This window comes from Panthera leo, chromosome D1 (assembly GCF_018350215.1).
Source record: "Panthera leo isolate Ple1 chromosome D1, P.leo_Ple1_pat1.1, whole genome shotgun sequence".
In the NCBI taxonomy this organism is placed as follows: Eukaryota; Metazoa; Chordata; class Mammalia; order Carnivora; family Felidae; genus Panthera; species Panthera leo.
This window is the reverse complement of record NC_056688.1, coordinates 85,612,497-85,633,199: the sequence shown is the minus strand read 5'-3', so window position 1 is coordinate 85,633,199 and position 20,703 is coordinate 85,612,497. Positions and strand designations below refer to the sequence as shown.

The 20,703-nt window shown below is 35.0% G+C and overlaps 2 protein-coding genes across 9 annotated transcripts in view; one reads left to right on the top strand and one right to left on the bottom strand.

The window, feature by feature from the left end:
* Positions 1 to 6,276, top strand: part of IMMP1L (inner mitochondrial membrane peptidase subunit 1) — an 82,484-nt gene extending 76,208 nt beyond the window's left edge. For all 7 annotated transcript variants that reach the window (XM_042904484.1, XM_042904482.1, XM_042904479.1 and 4 more), the window contains 2 exons: positions 5,147 to 5,257; positions 6,109 to 6,276. In XM_042904484.1, coding sequence (XP_042760418.1) covers positions 5,147 to 5,257; positions 6,109 to 6,177 — 180 coding nt within the window. In that variant the 3' untranslated portion in view covers positions 6,178 to 6,276. The remainder of the gene's footprint in view (positions 1 to 5,146; positions 5,258 to 6,108) is intronic.
* The window catches only part of DNAJC24 (DnaJ heat shock protein family (Hsp40) member C24), a 59,027-nt gene continuing 44,117 nt past the window's right edge, over positions 5,794 to 20,703 (bottom strand). Inside the window, exons 4-5 of one of the 2 annotated variants that reach the window (XM_042904487.1) lie at positions 11,576 to 11,644; positions 5,794 to 7,740 (exon numbers count right to left, since the gene is read on the bottom strand). In XM_042904487.1, the coding sequence (XP_042760421.1) occupies positions 7,610 to 7,740; positions 11,576 to 11,644 (200 nt within the window). In that variant the 3' untranslated portion in view covers positions 5,794 to 7,609. The remainder of the gene's footprint in view (positions 7,741 to 11,575; positions 11,645 to 20,703) is intronic. The other variant, XM_042904488.1, reaches the window with a different exon arrangement.

Genomic DNA, 20,703 nt, shown 5'->3' with positions numbered 1-20,703 from the left:
ATATGTGGAACACCTGTTCTCAGAGAATGCAGAAGCAGGAAGTACAGGACAGATTCTTAAGAGAGGACAAACAAATAAAGCAAACCCTTTACTTGTCCCTACATTCTCCTGTAAGGCAGGAGGTACCTTTCAGAAGGTACTGAAGTAAAATTTGAGCCAAAGGTAGTGGTTTTGCTGAGCTGAAGAGAGAGACTGGAATAGAGGGAAGTTTAAGTAGTTGGGACTTATGGATAAAACTGTCTGGGACAGCAGAGCTACCGAATGATCAACATAAATCTCCATAGATGTTCTCTTGGCTTTTGCTGAATACTAAATTGTACCCATTTATGGTAAAACCTAGAAACTGAGCAAAGAAGGAGTGGGGAGCCGAGCAATTCCCAGAGCTCACACAGGGCTGAGAGCAACTGGAGTTCTGACCAGCCAGAACAGATAGATGTCACTGAATACTCAGCATATTCAATAGAGATCCCAGAATATCCTGCCTTAGTAGTAGGCCTAACGTAGCCCTTAGAGTACACTGTGAGATAGACCCAACCTAACAAGCTTAAAAATGAGGATTTAGGGGCGCCTGGGTGGCTCAGTCAGTTAAGCGTCCGACTTCGGCTCAGGTCGTGATCTCGTGGCCTGTGAGTTCGAGCCCCGCGTCGGGCTCTGTGCTGACAGCTCAGAGCCTGGAGCCTATTTCAGATTCTGTGTCTCCCTCTCTCTGACCCTCCCCCGTTCATGCTCTGTCTCTGTCTGTCTCAAAAATAAATAAACATTAAAAAAAAAAAATTAAAAAACTGAGGCTTGAAAGGAATAAGCTGATCCACAGCTAACTTAACTGCCTCCCCTAAAACAAGCAGACCTCCTCAACATTCAGCACGCTCTAAAGAAACACAACAAAATCCACTCAACAAATGAATGTCCAGCTTAATCACAAATTACTGGATATGTGAAGAAGTATGAAAGTGTAACCAGTAACCAGAAGAAAAATCAATTAAATCCAGAAAAGGCAGAAGTAATGGAATTAATAGACATGTGCTTTAAAACACTAATTCTAAATATTTTCAAGGATCTCGAGGATGAACATAATGAGGAAAGAAACTGTAAATATAAAAAAGAACCAAATGAAATTTCTAGAGCTTAGAAAACATTGTATAGTCTTTGTAATAGATTAGACTGCAAAGGAGAAAAGATCCTAGTCTATGAGAAAATATTTGCAATACCTGTCAAAGGACTTATACTCAAGGTAAAAAAGGGATTCTTAAAATGAGTAAGAAAACCCATTTTAAAAACTGAGTAAAATATTTTAATAGATATTTCACAAAAGATATGCTAATAAGCACAGGAAAAAATGCCCATCAGAGAAATGCAAATGAAAACCACAATGTGATACCAATAACCTACTAGAATGGAAAAAGATTTTTTATAAGTTTATTTTTGAGAGTGAGGGAGTGCACACACACACACATGCATCAGTTGGGGAGGGGCAGAGGGAGAGAATCGCAACCCAACTCCATGCTGACAGCAGAGAACCTGATGTGGGGCTCGAGCCCACGAAACGTGAGATAATGACCTGAGCTGAAATAAACAGTTGGATGCTTAATCAACTGAGCACCCCAAGGTGCCCCTAGTATGGCAAAAAAAATTTTAAAGGAATATACCAAGGTGTGGAGCAACCAGAATATTCATACATTGCTGTAGGAGTGTAAAATGATTTAATTACTTTGGAAAAGTTTAAGGTTAAGCATACACTTATGGCCCATAAATTCTACCCCTTGGTATTTACTGAAAAGAAATGGATTTACACAATGTTTATAGTGCTTTATTTGTAACAGGCCCAAACTTCAAAGAAAAATGTCCATCAGTAGATTTATGGGCAAACATTGTGACTTACAATAGAATTCTACTTAGAGGTAAAAAGGAATGAATGACTGATAACATACAAGATAGATTAATCATAAAAAATTGCTGAACAAAAGCCAGATACAAAATAGTATGTACGTACAATCTTGTTTATACGAAATTTAGGACCAGTAAAACTAGTTTCTAAGTCATGGATCTCATTAGTTGCCTGGTACTGGGATGGGAACTTTTACATCTTGATTGTGATTAAGTTATGTAGGTGTGCACACCTTCCAAAACTAGTGTCAAACTTGAAATGAGTGCCCTTTACTCATGTATATAAGTATATATATATACTTATATATATATATAATATATATATACATATGTATACGCATATACATATGTATATACGTATACATATGTATATATATATACATTTATATAAGATGTATATAAGTATACATCTATAAAATTGATTTTTAAAGTGTACATCGCACTCTATACCAAAAATAAGTGGAGTAATTTCAACATCATGAATTTTTTTACTGGAGACTAAGTAATTGACAGGTCAGCAAAGGTGACTGCTTTGATTTTAAGAGATCCACACTTAGAGGTTTTCCTGTTTATGGAGAAGCTCATATTAAAGAGCTCATAAGTGATGAGGTTGTTTCCTTGATTTGTATACTTTATATCAAGCATTGATGTCTGTGAGATGTAGAGGATATTCCTTTACTGTAAGTGGATGCATGGGGATTAGAATGTATAGGCTTCAGATAAATGGGATTAGCATGTCCCATATTTGAACCTACTTCTATTAACTATCAATAACAGTACTTCACAGGTTGTTTTAAGGATCTAATGTTTTTTTTTTTTTTTTTTTTTTTTTAATTAAATAAACCAGAAAGCCATGTATTACATACTGGCTTGCTTTACTCTCCCCTCCCTTTTGTTCCACTCCTTGTGATCAAGGACTAGGTAAAGATAGCCTGGGTCACAGTCTTCCATAGGCTTCTGGTAATATGTTCTGGGTTCTCTTAGCATATTCCTTTCTGTATTTGTTAAGTTATACCAGAGATAACACTTCATCACTGTATTTAGCTAACTTGAAAGAAGCTTAGGTCATACAAAAGTGATTGTGCTTTACAAGAATTTCTACTCACTAATATTACCACCAAATATCGGAATTCCAGTTTTGGCTTAGTTGTTGCAAAAAATAAAGATCATGGCATAAATACTGTCTATTTGCTTGTTTGATCATAAGATAGTAGACTTAACAAAAAACCCAAGCAGGTTAGTAACATGTTGTAATCCAGGGCCCCAAGCAAGGCAGGCTTTTTAATCAGTGCTCTAAACAATCAAGAGTATTTGATATGGGCAGGCAAGGTTGGGGAAGACTTCATGGATAAATGGAATATATATTGGATCCTGGTTTATTATGTTTTTTAGAACTCAGAAACAAACACATATTAAAAACTATGGAAATTTAAACATAAATGATGTCTGTATTATAGCTCCTCCCAGAGTGGTACTTTGAGACTATGTTAATGACACATGGCTTTTCCAAATATACTATTTTGTTCCTTTTTCATTTATGACCTGAGATGGATTCATTACTCTACTTGAGCAGTATTAAGCTTCACTGCCATAAATCCACTTATTTTATAGGTAGGAACGAGTCTTGCTTTTGACTCTAGAACCTATAACTAGTTCCACTAATAAAAATGAGTGATCTTATAGTATCTGATATTCTTTCAAGAAACTTGTTCTTTCTCTACAAGTAGATTTAACATTGAAATCTGTCTACATGAAAATAATTAACTTGATTTGTTTCGGGCAAATATTTCTGCATGAGACATTCCAAAATTATATGATTCCTGATGTAAAGTGAAATTCAGATTTTATATACTTGTATACATTCATTTTTCCAAAAGGTAACATAGGTGTTTGGGGGAAAGAAATGAAAAATAGGCAGATCACACAGGATTTTTAGGAAAGTGAACACACTCTGTGATATTATAATGATGAATACATGTGCTACATTGGCCAAACCCGTAGAATGTACAACACCAAGAGTAAACCTTAAGTTAAGTCTGGACATTGAGTGATTATGATGTTGATGTGGGTTCAGCAAGTGTAACAAATCTACTACTGTGATCAGGGATGTCAATGGGGGAGGTTATGTATGTGTGGGGGCAGGGGATAGGTCGTAAATCTCTGTACCTTCCTCTCAGTTGTGCTGTGAACATGTAACTGCCCTAAAAAAAAATCTTTAAAAAACAGTAATTTGTAACATTTTTAAATATTGCAGTCATTTCTTATTAAATCCAATAGGAGTATTTTTCTTCATATAAGGTCCCTAAGTAATAAATAGCCAGTCAAAAGAAAAGTGAAAAGAAATTTCTTCTCAGTAGGTCATTTTGGTCTGGTCAATAATTCAACTTTTCTGAGTAACAAACTGTAAAATAATTTGTAAAATGCAACTTTAAAGATAATTGCTGCCGAGTAATTTTTAAATATGGTATATTTCATATCACAGAGGGCATTTTTTTTAAGTAAGGTGTTCTAAATATTCTTATGGTTGACAGAGTAAAAATTTAAACTTAACGTTATTTACCAGTTAATACCCAGGACATATAGGAGATAGGGTCTTTCATTTAGTAGAAGGTCACCATCATTAATTTACAACTGATGATTTTATAATAGGTCCTTCTAGTTCTTGATGGTCATTATTGAAGTATAATGCATTGAAGATATGGCCTGTACAAAAGCAGAACAGGGATCTTAATTAGAATTCTGACAAGCCCACTCCAATAAAATGATGAGATTATTTGTAATTGATGTCACAATCAATTACCATTTAGTTCATCATGAGCATTCTAATAGGTCTGGCCTTGGTATTGGCCCCAGGATGTTGCTGAGTGAGTGGCTGCCCTGCTTATGCTGTTATAGAGACAGGAGGGCACATTTTCAGTCAGCATCCTAATGACCTCTTTTGAAGTCTATTAAATTAATGACCCTGTCACACTGTTTTGATCTCTTATAACCTCAGTTTGGGGTTTGTGTAACAAATTAATGTTTGGGAACCATGTGGCAAAAAAGATCTTTTAAAATGTTGAAACCTTCACATTACTTACTAATATTCAGTAGAAGATATTGTGCAAGAGATAAAAGCAAAAATACAAATCACACGGTTTGTGTGTATTTTATAAATGAGAACTTTAAAACATTTCTCCATACTACCAAAAAGACGCACTTCTTATAGTACCCAAATTTATTTTTCTTTTTGAAAAGGGGCTGCTTTCTTCTCTAATTCTAGGTGCCAACAGGTCATGTGTGGTTAGAAGGTGATAATCTACAGAATTCTACAGATTCCAGGTATTATGGACCTATTCCATATGGACTAATAAGAGGACGTATCTTTTTCAAGGTATTATTTTCTGCTTAAAATTTAGGCTTTCTTCTCTGAGCTGGAAAAAAAAAATTCTTTCAAAATGAACTTTGAATATTCAGCTATCAGTGGACTTAACTGTAGCAGTGACTACATTTAGGAACCTGCTGGCCTTCAGAGCTATAAACATTACCCTTTCCCCCACTGAGATAGGTAATTAAGAGTAATTTTTTGTTTGCATAATAAAAATTCAAACTACTTTAGTTATAAGAAGCCTTTCATTTAAATCTCCAAAATGTAATTCTTTCTCATATAACTTTTACAACTATATGTTTACCTTGGGCATAAATTAATATACATTTGCAGAAGAACAGTGTCAAGTCAAACAAACTACCTGTTAAGCAGGGATATCCCAGTTAAGTACACCGAGTAATGGTCTTACCATGGTTATAAATGTATGACTCAGGAAAGATTATTATTTTCACTGGCAGTGAGAAGAAGAACACATGAATACTTGGGGTTGTTGGATAATTTGCAGGATTCTTTACACTTATGCAGATGTTATATTCAAATACTTAGGTTCAGGGTTCACTTTATTTGAGGGTAGTAAAACAAAACACAGACACACATATTCATACATCTAAATTCACGCACTATACACAGGTAACTGATATAACACATCAATGTTCCAAACTTTAGAGTTTAAATACATGTACACATACAAGTTTACTTTCTAAAGTCTTATTTTGATATAATTTGTTCTTGACTAAAGAATAAGGAGAACGTATTTCATATATGGCACAGAGAAAATAGATGGATAAAAACAGGGAGTATGATGATGATATAACATCATTTCATTAATTGTCTTCAATCACATTTTGATTTTACAGATTTGGCCTCTGAGTGATTTTGGATTTCTGCGTGACAGCCCTAATGGCCACAGATTTTCTGACGATTAGCAAGCATTTATTCTTTTGATTTCATTATTCTCTCCTATTCAAGTGAATTTATCATTGCCACTGAAACCATGTACTTACTAATAAACTATTTGCTATTTAGTTTTAGTCGTTTTTGTTAAATGTAAAGAATAAGCAACACACACTGCAAGCTATATTAGTTCAAAATATATGGATAAAAATGTAATCCAAAGTAAGTCCTCTAAATTTTATGATAAATATAAAAATATTTTTAGGGAAAAAACCTGGGTGACAACCTCACTTTTGAACTTTTGGTTTTATAGCTATGATGAAAGTAATCTCTTGAATATGCCTTATACTTTAGCTACATTTACAAGTCAGAGTAGTAACTAGTCTTGTAAGTCCAAACTAATAATAAATACCAGGAGTTCAACCTAATAAAAAACTGCTAAGTCACATGCTTGGTTCACTCATTTGAAATTAGGTAATGAAGTTTCAGTGATCCCATAAAGGATTTCTCAGATTTTTTAAAAATGAGTTCTGACTTATACTGTACATAGATTATCAAATGCAAAGAAAAATAAAATCTTTAGAGAGTATTATAATCAATAATAACATTATAAAAGTCCATTTGGTCATACCAGCAATGTAGTGGTTCTCTATTCATAAATAGAGACATTAATACTCTTAGACTTTGAAATAAAAAGGAAAGCAATGCATCTGTTTCAAATTAATATTTAAAAAAAAACTGCCACTTCCTAAGTTACATTTAAAGTTGAAGATGGCAGTGTTCAAGCCTTACTCCCTTTAATGTAGCCACACGAAGACTCAGGGAAGATAGTGCCAGGACCGGAGTCAAGTCTTTTGACTCCAAAGCTGTCTTTTCCACAGTTGCCACTTTACCTTCCTGAAGGTAACTTCATGAATATCCATATCCAGTCCTAGTTATGAGACAACTAGGTTCACATGCTATTCACAAAGATTCTAATTTAATTCTAATGGCCTGAGAATTTGAGATACTTGTACAACAGGCTGATAACTTTAGCACAAATAAATTTCATGTTACTTCAGAAACTTAGTAACTATAAAGGAACATGATGATACTGTGACGCTTAACAAGAGGAGACATGCTTATTTGAAGAAAAGGAAAATTCTTATTTTGTACCAAGGAGAAAATGTTCTCCTTGGGAAAACAAAGTTCTCAGATGGGAATTCACAAAATATAATTTATAATTCAAGTTTTTTTTTTTTTTGTGATCTACAAATATAAATTATAAATACATATAAATAACTGAGTTCATTTTCTATTAACCTAGGGTGGCCCTCGCTTGAGTCTTCTATTTTCTCTGCAAATAAAAGAGCTGACAAAAAAAAAGAATCCTGCTTCTTTTTATCAGCTTTATACATTTACTTGAATGGGCGCTCTTCAACATGTATGAATACAGAGTTAAAGGATCCCATTTAGTGAACAATTTCAGCCATAATGAAGGAGTTCTATTATTAGTGAACATGTATCACAAGAAATCAGGGTAACTTCTTCTGCTTCATCCTTGGAAACACTGTATTTTCCACCACATCGGCAACTCAGAGAAAAAGTGTGATCATCTGTAAAGAAAACAACATGATGCATCAAAGGTTTACAAGTAACTATTTCAACACCTTTTTAAAAATGCAGCTTATGTCACAGAAATTGCAAACCAAAAAAGATTTTCAGTAAGTATAAAATGTATCTAAATGAGAACTTGAAAAGATTTCTTATATAGGGGCAGTGTTTCTAAAAATTACCTACCAAAGAATCTTTTTGTTTTGTTTTATTTTTATTTACTTTGAGAGAGAGGGGGAGAGAGAATCCCAAGCAGGTTCTGCGCTGTCAGCGCAGAGCTCAACTCAGGGCTTGATCTCATGAACTGCGGGATCATGACCTGAGCCAAAATCAAGAGTCGGACACTCAACTGAGTGAGCCAGCCAGGCACCCCAAAGATCTTGAGGGGACAGCAGATGCTCAGGGGTGACCCATGACATTTATTTGAAATCTTCTGTTTTCTGTTTTAAAATATAAATTTTACATTCCTCTCAATTTATTTGTCCAAATTATTACTGTGAAGGAAAGAGAAAAATAGCTCTACATGTTTTACTGTTAAGCCACATGCTTTTTTGCCTGGAGTATATCCTTTTAGAGAAAACTCTGCTAACTTAACTGTTAATCAAGTTTAACATTTTAAATACTCTCTGTTCTAGTATCACACTAATTCTGTGAAGTGAGATGCCCAACAGAGAGCATACAGCACAAGGTTTAGTCTACCAATGGTAGAAATTTCACTAAATCTGTCCTCTTGACAAGTTGAAATGCTTATGTCCTTTAACTGAAAGAATCTCTGATCCACTGGTCATTCCATTTCAATGTCACTGAGAAGTGACTGTCAAAGAAAAATAATGATTGATCACCTTATCCTGCTACTGCCATAATTTTTTATTACAAATATATCAAATATCTTCATTCAGTTCTCAAACATTTTTAACACTCAGATCTTATCATATATGCCACTAAAAAAAAAAAAAAAAATTCGACCGCCTTCTATTTGTTCTCTCATCAAGTTTGGCCTTGGAAAAATTAACAAGCCAACTTTTGGGGTGCTTGGCTGGCTCAGTCGGTACAGCATGTGACTCCTGATCTCAGGGTCATGAGTTCAAGCCCCATTCTGGGCATGGAGCCTACTTAAAAAACAAATAAACAAGCCAATTTTATGTGTTTCTTTTACCAGTAAGGAAAACATGAATTCATTCACACAATCCTTATTTCTCATCACAATGCCTTTTTTCTCCATAAACAAAAATAATTTGATCTTGTATTTTAAAATGCTAACATCCTTTCTGTCTGAGCCAACATATATACTGTAGTAGACCATGCTTTCAAAGTGAATTGTTTCATTATTAAATTGTCTAAAACTGTACATATTCTAACCAAGGGTTTTCTTAAGCTAAATCTCCCTCTTGTTTTTTTACCACCTCAGTGAACACTGAGAAACAATCTGAGGTGACAGGCGCTCAGTAAATGATGCAGAGGCCACCATGGGCTACTGTGGAGTTTTGTCATAGAGGATTCCAAATGTTAATGCTCACTAAAAATTCACATCTTGTTACGTTTCTTCTTGTATTATTCTATCACTTAACAAAGTGATATCTTCACAGAAACCATTTTAAATACATTGAAGGCAAAATGACCAAGTTGTGAAACAGACTAACTCTAAGGGGAAAAGGTTAATTTCACTCCCTCAACAGTTCTTTAGGGATGCCTTTTAAGCATAGTAAAATGCACTGTTTCATACTGTCCTTGGGTCAAGAAGATGGTAATGTGGCTATGTCTACCATGTAAGGCTTCATCCACTTTTCTCTTGCTCAGGATCTTCACTTTCCAAGGCTATTCTGAAAATGGCTATGAAGGAATCTTCGATTTCTTATTTGCCCAGTTGATCACACTTGGTATTGAACTGCATCTGTCAAGAATGCTCTTTTCAATTGCAAAGAACAATTCGAAATTGCAAATTCAATGGCAGAATTTACATTACTGGTTTTTAATATTCTTGCAAAAATAACAGCTTCATGCAGCTGTTGGCTGCTCAGTATGTTCTCTTAAGGATTATCTCTCAACAATAAGGATTATTTCCATCTTCATATATAAAAAAAACCAAACATTAATTGAAATAAGTGTCAAAATATGTCTTCTACTCTTAAGATTCACTGTAGCTTCTTATAACTGATTCATTGGCTGTGGTTAGGATTCTTCTATATCTTCTGCACTGTCCAGTTTATTTAAGGGAATCCCAAGGACAGTGACACATTTATAACTTGACGATTTCATATTGTACATTTCCCTTTAATATCTTGTTTTTTTACATTTGTATCAGAAATCTCATTGCATTTGTTGACTGAACAGATGCTTGAACCACCAATCCATATTCATTTAAAATAAAATCTAATATTATTCATATTTTTAAAAGGCTACTGAAGGAAAAATTACAAAAACCAGTTTGGCTATTTCATATTCTCAGGAATCATTAGGAAACAAAATATATTAATTAAATCAACTGCAGCAAGAAGAATTTGTCTAATAAGAGATTAAACACACATACACCCAATACTGACTGATGAGGTACCAATACTATATTTTCAAAAAATAAATTTAGTTGGGCAGGTCTCCTTGATAAATGACATGCTTTAGTCTGTCCCCTCCATGAACTAAAAGAAGTCTTTCACCAGATCCTATGTCACTAGTGTGTTCATAGCAGTTCTCTCGTTTACTCTGATGAAACCATTATTAACCCCTGGGAGCCCCAGGTACACAAAACCTCAAATTTCCCAATCATTCACTGAGAATTTATACACTATGATTTCATTTGGCACTTCAGGAGCACAGTGGCCTATAGGCAGAAACATGATTCTCCTCCTAAGTCAACAGCCTGTGACCCATCTAAGAGCATGAAGTCAAACATTTGCCATTAAAAAAAATATTCCAGTAAACTTCTTTTCAGGAAGGATGAGCTATTTATCTTCTACCTAACCATACTCACTAGTAAATTTTTATAAACCCCTAGGGAATTTTTACCCCAGGCTAAACAATAAAGTGTTAGGAATAAAGTATATAAAAATTCTAGGAATTAGTAAGATTTTCTTCACTTGTCCAGAGAAACATGAACGTAGAAGGAACTTCACAGTGTCTAACCAGACTGATTCACAAAACTATCAGAAGATTAGAGAAATTAGATTTGTTTAAAAAATATAATAGAAAAGGGAAAAAGAACGACTTCATGGTGGGTAAAAAACCAAGTTCCAAGCAGGAGAGTGTAGTATTAGGAATGCTGCCCTGACAGTTTGTGATTCCATATAAAGAAACAAAAATAAAAATTCTAATAGGGATTCATCTCAAATATCAACACAAGAGGATGGAAAAAATTATTTTCCCTATTACACTAGTGGGGAGTAAACCAAAACCCAAATCATGTAAAAAAGAAAATCTCATGAAACTTTATGTACCTAACATCTAATTAGAATAGAAAAATGACTGGAGGGGCACCTCGGTGGCTCAGTCAGTTAAGTGTTCGACTTTGGCTCAGGTCATGATCTTGCGGTTTATGAGTTTGAGCTCCACACTGGGCTCTCTGCTGTCAGCATGGAGCCCACTTCTGATCCTCTCTGCCCCTCCCCAGCTCATGCTCTCTCTCTCTCTCTCAAAAATAAAATAAAAAAAAACATAACTGGAAATGGGTCAATAATGGACCTTTAGAATGAAACAAAAATATTTATATATATATATATATATATATATATATATGGCCAAGCTATTCTATTTTTTTAAGATTACCAAATATCCCATGAGAGTTTTTCTTCTTAAAGAAAATCTCTAATATTTTTCTCTACTGTAGTCAAGAGAAAAAATCTCAACCTTCATTCCAACACATTTCTTCGAGATATACTTGAGCATCTACTGGTCCCGTATTTCTTAGATCACCTTCTGTAAAATATAAAGAGATGCTTAATTTGATACTTTAATCATAACTATGAAGAATGCTGAAAAGACAACTCCAGCCTGGGGACTACAGTTCTACTTTACTTACCATTTAAAAACTCATTTTACCACTTTTGACAGCAGTTTTAAGGCTACCTAATAGTCCACTTCTTATAAGCCTTAACAGTCAAAATCTATCCTATTTTCCACAAACATTGAACAAGCAAAAACCACAGAATTGATTTTGATAATTCCTTGTGATTAACTAGTGACCTCTATTTTGTGAAAGGGAATTTTTTTGTCAGATAAACTATACCTGTAACTAAGGAAGGCAGCGTGGAGTTGGGCAAAAGTAACTATTTGAACCTTAGTTGTAAAATCTTACTAGCTTTCTAACCTTAGAAATATACCTTAGATATACTGAATTATCTCTTAGCTACTTCAGAAGGGTTGTTATGGACCAAATTGTGTGCCCCCCAAATTCATATGTTGAAGTATTTGGAGATAGGCCTTCTAGGAGGTAATTAAGGTTAAATAAGATCACAAGAGTGGGGTCCTAATCCGATAGAATTGGTAGCCTTATTAAGATGAGGAAGAGAGGTTTATCTCCATGCACAGGCACCAAGGAAAGTAGGATATAAAGACACAGCAACAAAGAGGCCATTTACAAGCCAGTAAGAGCCCTCACCAGAAACCATATTGACTGGCACCCTGATCTTGGAATTGCAGCCTCCAGAACTATGACACATAAATTTCTGTTATTTAAGCCACCCAGTCTATGGAATTTGCTTATGGCAGTCAGAGTAGACCAACACCAGGGTGTTGTTCTAATCAAATGAAATGAGGCCAAAAGTGCTTTAAAGAATAAAGCTCTAGGGGCGCCTGGGTGGCTCAGATGGTTAAGCATCCAACTCTTGATCTCAGCTCAGGTCTTGATCTCAGGGTCGTGAGTTCAAGCCCCACGTTGGGCTCTGCACTGGACATGGAGCTTACTTAAAAGAAAAAAAAAAAGAATAAAGCTCTAACCAAATGTAGGGGGCTGTTTGTCATCTGATTTTAATTGCTTTCAACAGAGTCGTAGGAAACTTAAAGACAATACTTTAATAAAAGATTTCAATGACCATATAATACAACTGTATTGTGTTGATGTTCTATTGCTACTTCCTAGGCTTAAGTTTTCCGTACAGGTGGAAGGTCCAAAGAAGCCTGAAATTCCAACCAAATTTAGTAAAAGTATGGTCTAGGTGGTAAAAGCATGCGCGTGCCCTTGCTTACAACAAGTATACTCTGGGACAAAGGAAGCCACTATAGATAAGCATTTGTCTTTGTTTTTAAGGGTATGTTATACTTCACGTATGCTTGTATTGTTCTTCTAGAAGTCAGTGCTTAAAAGAAACTTCTAAAATCCACCCCTCACCCCAATGAAATTTTCTTTAGCTGTCTCACTAGTCTCTTGTTCACTTGCTGAGACTGCTTTCCTTTGTTCCATGTGAGAATGCCTACAATTTAATTATATTTAATAACTGCCTGTTCAAATTTATTGGTGAGTTACACAATTTTAAAATAGATGAAAAAATTTTACAATATTTTGAACTCACTATTGTTTTCTGTTAAGTATGTCAAATATTACATCACTTCATATTTACTGGGTACCAACAGTCTATTAAAGTGGCCCTAAAATCCAAAGATACAGACATTGCCCAGTGGCCAGGTGTAGCCCCTCCATGTCGGGGGCCCACTGAATAGCATATGCACACTGTATCAGTATGTGAAGTGATTTCTGAACAAAACAATTTCCACATTCTACATAAGGTACACTGGCTGTAGGCTATTCAGTATTTTAATTTTTAAAAACTTCTCCCTGGAAGTCCCATGGATAGAGAAAAAAAATCTTAATCACATGTTTTACTTCCTTACAAAGAATGACTAAGGTAGTTTGCTTGAATGGGGAAATGAAACATTGTTTTAGATTTGAGGAGTAGGGGTAATTGGCACTTAACAGATTATAATTAGGGGAAAAACATATGTAAATAATTTACAATCAAGCTGCCTATATTCCAGGGTATCTTATTAGATCTTAAGTAATTCTGAAATCAAAGCAAATCAGACAAGGCAGAGTTGATAAGATGAATAAGCCTTTTTAATCCAACCTATCTTGGACACCTGCAATACAGCAATTATAGAAAAAGACAACTCATTCCTATATATCCATTATGCTATTTTCTATTTTAAAATAATAAGTGAGAAATAACTGGAAAAGATAACTGCCGAGGAAGTCAGCTTCATATTTTTCTGCTTCTCTATTAGGAAGCTATTGTTATTCTTACCTAGTTATTATTTCATATGGAACTCTATTATTCCACCTACTCAAAAACAGTGGCTTTTACCTTTTTATTATTTTTTTCTTCTTAATGTACAGTAACTTTAGCTACCTATTTTAAGTTGAAAGGTCAACTTAGATGATATCTCATAAGAGGGAAATAGAATGCAAAGAGTACTTTCCCAAGTCAGAGTTAAAAGTATACTAAAAAATATTTTCATGTTCTGTGGCCGATCTAAACATTTATGTTTTATCTGATAATTCAATATTATGTGGACACTGTCCAAGTTTTTGTGGGAATTCTGATTTTAAAAGTCGTATCTGACACAAAAGAGAACACACCAGGCGATTCCCCATTTTCTGAAATATAACAGGCAAAACTACTCTGCTGTTGGGTGACACTGTGGTGTTAGGTGTGGGGGGAGAGTAGTGACTAGAAGGAGTTGCAGGGCCTTCTGGGTGCTGGTTAGTTGGATGCGTTTACTGTGAAAATCCATCAAGCTGGACACTTAGGACTGGTGCACGTCTCTGTAGGTATAGTTCAACAAAAAGTTTTAAAGGTAGTGTGTTAAGCCTCCAATAGCTATACTTTTTAATAGAAATAAGGAAACAAAAGTTAGGGGAAAGAAGTTAAAAGCCTCATAAGAAAGTGTGTGTTTCTTGAAAAGATGGTAATCTAACAACTTCTTAAAAAGGCTGGGGGTGATTAACTCAGGGAGATTGGATCCCTGGAGAATTGTATAATGAGCTGAGGGGGTACATACAAGTAAAAGGTGAATCTAAATGTAGGGGGTGGGGAGGTGACCACGATCTTTTGTTGAGAGGCAGGTGTCCAGGGAGTGAGGCAACAGCAACCTCCCCCCTACTAACTACGATTACAAGGAAGGAGCACAAACAAATCAATGTTGTTTTTTTTTTTCTTTCTAAACAATGATCTCTGCTTGTCCACCATTGTAGTTATAATTAGAAAACTTAATTCCTCCCTAGCCTGTAAAGTAACTCACAGGAACTTTGTAATTAGCTTTGATAATTGTCTACTAATCAGGCATGGCATCTGCAAAATAGGTAAGTTCCTTTTAACTATTACATATTATAAATATTTTTTCTCATTACAATATTTCAATAGGTATCTGGAAATGTAAATCCTATCTTAAAATTTTCCTGTTAACATGACACTACTAAAAATGTTGAGAAAACATAAACTGACTTCGAAAGTGATTTAATTAAAGGAATAGATCCAAGATTTAAATCTGCAATCTTAGCCACAGAATGGTAATAAAAACAAGCAAACCCAGCCATTTGGAAGGAAAACACAATGCCTGGCATTTTGGGTACTCTATCTTAAGTCCAGTTACACTACATGATTCCTAATTCTTTGAAGGAAACGGGCTTAGCTTTTCCTAAGGTATGTAGGCCTGCTCACACCCTGTGCAGTACCCACAGCTTAGCCAAATATGGAGACAAGAAAAAGATCCGAATTTATGTACGTACAGAAAGCAATGAATTATAAAGAGAGATTCCTGAGGAATATAATGATAAAATCAAATAATTTATGTGGTTACTTGGAAAAGAATCTTTCAACCTTCAGAAGTATAGGCCCTTATGACCTTGTGTTCTATTGGATTTGTCTGACAACAAGAGGTGAAAGAATTCTGTGGTTCCATTGTCTCAACAGTGGGATCTGAGAAAACACTGGCAGGACTCATCAGAGAGGTTTATGAGCCTGCAATTCAAAGAGATTAAAAGGAAAATCTAGGGAGATTCTTTCACACTGAAGAATAACATTAAATAACTATTAGCAGCTTGGTTCAGTAAAGCTTACTAGAGCTCTCGCTGGGTCATTCACAACTTTCTAAAAGAGGAAAGGTTTTTTTCAGCTCCATTTGGGAATCAATAAATATTTCTTACTTCTTACAAGACAATGGCATTCCAGTCTTTTAAAGCTTCCTCCTAATGATAGTAAAATTTCTAAAACAACTCTTTGCTGCCTAATAATTACATTTCCTAATCCCAGGAAACCTTTTCTAACTAAAGCTACAATTCAAATAAATACGTAAAAATAAATAACAGCAACAAAAAGCTGTGGTGGAGAGGAATTTAACTTTATTCATTATGGCTGAGATAGCACAAGTCTCATTCAACCCAATACTGGCCAAAAGATCTAGTCCATCCGCAGTTCAGTCCCTACTATTCATGTGTAGCAATGTCGTAACTTACCCAAGCGATCAAGTCCCCAGAATGCTCTCATTTAGCAATTAGTCTACTGTATTTATTTTTATGTCTTAAAATACTTAATTTCACACTTAAAGCTTTAAGTCATCTGTGTGTTAAAAGCTAAGAGCAGTGTTTTTCTCTTAGCATCTTGCTGTTTTAAAACCAAGTAATTTAATTTTAAACAATCACCTCATTCTTAAAAATCACTTCACTATACATAATTAAAATTTTCATATAGGAACTAACTGGAAGGAAATCAATTTCCTTGTCCTTAACAGTCTCTGTTCTTAGAACAGTCTCTACCTTGATAAAAGAGATTCAGAATCAGGCAACATTTAATTTGAAACCTGTTCATTAAATCAGAAAGCTCTATAATCCTTTCCCAGATGAAATTAAAGAGTCACTTGCAAGGCTTTCCATATCAAAGAAAAATTAAAAACTTGGGAGTTTAATTATGGACTTGGAGAACTGTGGGGCTTTTATAAACTGAGTGTCAACCCAGTGCTCGTGAAAGATACCAAATGAAGACCGGAAACTGAATTTCACGTTTCAGTACACAGCAGGTAGAACAGCATTACAAGTAAGCCTGGCCTCTCATTCTGACCCTCAAATAGGAACTCACTCCTGATTATCTGGAACTAAAAATAGTAGGTTGTACACACCTATTCAAAACTTGACAGCCCAGCACAATGATTAAAAGTCAGAGAATGACTTTTGAATTTCCCCTCTATCAATTACTAGCCATGTGACCTTAGTCAAATTACTTAACCCCTCTGAACCTCAGAATCTTTCTCTGGAAAGCAGGTATTAATATCTTCCTTTAGAGGCTGTTAAACAATGATTGAAAGACAATTACCATAGATCTAGTGCTCAATAAACAGTAGCTCTTTTAATTGTTATCTCCTAATGCTTGTGTTGACCTGTTCATAACAGACCATAAGAAAATGACTAAAGAGTAATCCATTATGAGTGGGGGAAAGCCTCAAGTACCACAGTGTAGGAAGGTAGCAACTCTTGACCTTGTGTGGATTTGTAACAGTGTTAAGTTTGATGTACTTGGCTATTGTCGGTCCCATTAAAATCAGCCCATTATTATCAGCCCATTATTATCAAAGCCATGGTCCACACAATTATTGTCCTTCCGAAGTATCAAACAAAACTGAAAGATAGGAGTCGCAGAGAAAAAGTGCAAAATAATTAATTTGTACATTAGATTCAGAGATTAGAAATGATGGCAGATTAGAATGTCAGGGAAAGCTTTCTTTGGGAGGTGGGAGGTGGATTGATGATCTTGAGTTCAAACTTGAACAAAAAAAACTGGGAAGAATCAGAATGGGAGGGTGTTCTGAGTCATGACAAACAGCATAAGCATATGTGTTTGAGAGCCCCTAAATGAACCAGGGAAGAAGATTCACATTAGGTTTGTGATTGGTGACAAGGCTGAAAAAGTAATTAGGAACAAACTTCAAAGCTTCTGTTCCATTTAAATTCTAGCTGAATGGGAAAATGTTGGGTTGGGGAGAGGGTGGTTATAAAAGTTCTTAAACAGAGGAGTGAGAATAAAGAAAGCTAGACCAATCAAAATGTGAACCTCTGTAGAAGGCCAATTAGCAGCTATGGAAATAATATGCGTATGTGTTCTACTCTGGGTATGGACTACCATGGTAGCTGTGAGAATAAAAAGATCACACAGAAAAAAAAAAAATTACAGAAATGTCAAAACTCATTTCTAATTCATTGGTTGTATATTGAGCAAAGTAGAAGTAATCAGTGTGTAATATGAAACGAAAGTTTCAAGTCTGAAAGAAAAAAATAAGCACTGAGAAAGGTAACCCTATTTTGGGTTAAGACTCACTGATTTTGGGGCGCCTGAGGGGCTCGGTTGAGCGTCCGACTTCAGCTCAGGTCATGATCTCACTGTTTATGAGTTCGAACCCCGCATGGGGCTCTGTGCTAACAGCTTGGAGCCTGGAGCCTGCTTTGGCTTCTGTGTCTCCCTCTCTCTCTGCGCACCGCCCCCCTCTCGAAAATTAGTAAACACTTAAAAAAACAAAAAACAAAAAAAGACTCATTGATTTCAATTGGATCAAGTACCCAAGTAGAAATTGAGAGTGAAGTTAAAATGGGAGGCACAAATTTCCTAAAATCTTACATTTTCTCTATTATTAAATCAGAACTCCCAATATGTCCAACTATACCAGAATTATAAGTGTAGTCTTGCCCATAGGTTCCCATAACATTCATTCTTCCAAACTAGTCAAATTTTTTATTTAAACCATTGAGAAAGGATCTTAAAATAAATTTTTATTGCAAAAAAGTTATTTGCATTCAAGTAAAAGTAACAGATAAACATGAGTAGTCACCTTCTTATGACAAATAAGATGGAGCAGGACCCTCACAAAAAGTTTTGTCTATACTCTTTTCTCCATCTGAAGAAAGTGCCAGTCCCTAACTGTCCAGATGGATTTTCTGCATCATTTCACATACTTTTCCCAGAAACAGTCAACAAAACAAAACAAAACAAAACAAAACAAAACAAAACAAAACATGCCCCCTGATGCTTATGTTCAAATTTTACCTGAAGCACATTTTTACAGCCAATTTTCAAATTCCTAAAATCAAATGGAAATACTGATATGACCACAGATGGAAACTCTAACTTGACTAATACAAGTATTTTGTTAAGGGTCAGTTTTAGCACATAATCTACACAAATATCTCCTGGCCTTAAGTCATTATTCGTAACTCAGATTCATATTATCTACATTTAAAAGCGTTATTTCCACTCTTATGGAGTTAATCAGTCTTTAGCATTAACTTGCTTTCAGGAAGGTCCTTATTTGGGGCTCTTACTAAGAAATTACAAGTTGATACATAAAGTTGGTGGTGTTTAGATATTTTCCATATTCGGCTCAGAATTTATTTCCTAATCTTCCATTCTCAAATATTTATCCTAATAAAAGGGACAAGGTAAATTGTAAAATACAACACCAGAAGTGACCTTTTGTATCTAGCTAGGGGAGAGTAGCTGATTAGCTTTGAGTAAAGACACACTGACTTTACAATGTCTGGCCTAATCTCCTTCTGAGCCAGGCTATTTTGGGTATCCAGGTACTTGGCCAATTGTATAACACAAAGACTCCACCTTACCAAAATAATATACTAATAGAACACCAAGATACATCTTAGTATAAAATAATATACCACCAAGGAAGGATCCCAAACACAATGCACTTTTTTTTTTTTAAACATTATTTAATTTGACTGCATTTGGCGGTTTATTTTTATTAATTTGACTGAAACCATTTTGAAGGTTTGTTCCACTTCAGGTCACAAAGAAGTCAACCTACCTCATTAGCCATGTCACTCTGTACAGCCACTGAGACATTAGAGATCTGTGTGACTGTCACATTACAAAGCAACTGAATCACAATTCCTATTATTTTCCCATGATATACTTCTGATGTGTTTTTTAATGTGTTTAATATATCAGAAAACTCCCCATAAGATTTATAAAGGCACCAAAATCTATTCAAAGATATTATTCATATAAACATTTTACAGATCCTGAAAAGATTTTCCAAAGTGCTCATATGGTTGTCTGAAGCCTAATCTTGAATAACTACATGCCTTTCAAGGGAACATGGGAAGCAAGTCTTTGGAAGCATCCTTAGAAACAATAAGGTAAATTGCCAACTGGAACTAATTGATTAAATTCACTAGTTAACACTGCTTTCAAAATGTAAAATATCTGGGAACTGAATATTATTCATCCTTTTTTAGATTTGCTTTTCTTCAGCCTGGCCAACATTGCCCTAGAACTATCAAATAAGAATAGATACGTGGAAATGAGGAAGAAAAAAATGTATGTACTTTACATAGCTAGACTTTTTTTTTATTAGAACTCATCTGATAATATCTTTTGCGAAGCAAAGAAATACAGACACCAAGGGCCCCTGTAAATGACGTTTTACAGAAATAAATGGTTATGGGCAATATTGATGAGGCTCTCCTTATACCAGAGCACCAACTTTGAGCTGTGAAATATGAGAAAGCATTCCACATCAGCCAATAAAATATCTCCTACCTCCTTCCCAAGTATTACAGAGCTCAAATTTATTTTATACTCCAAGTTCATGGAAGGTGGGAAACAAATATATTTAAAGCACACCCTATGAAAAAAAAGTTCTATAATGAACTATCAACACATACAAAAAAGAGTTCTGTGTAACAAAGCTATTTCCATGTCCCCAGGGGGTGACCCAGAAAAAAAGAGTGCTTTGACCTGGTTATAACAAATTCTCTCTCTCTTGGTAACCTATCCTGGTCTTTAACAAATTATCACTCTCAAAGGTTTTCCTTCTATCAAATCTAAATCCTCACTGTTAGAAGTTCAAGTTCATTTCCTTCTTTTGAGGAGCCAATTACTGAAGATGGGTCAAGAAGGAAAAATTAATGCCAGCATTCAAGAGAAATGACAATATGAAACTTGTTTTATTACAAAATTCTTAAAAATAGCTCTCATATGAAA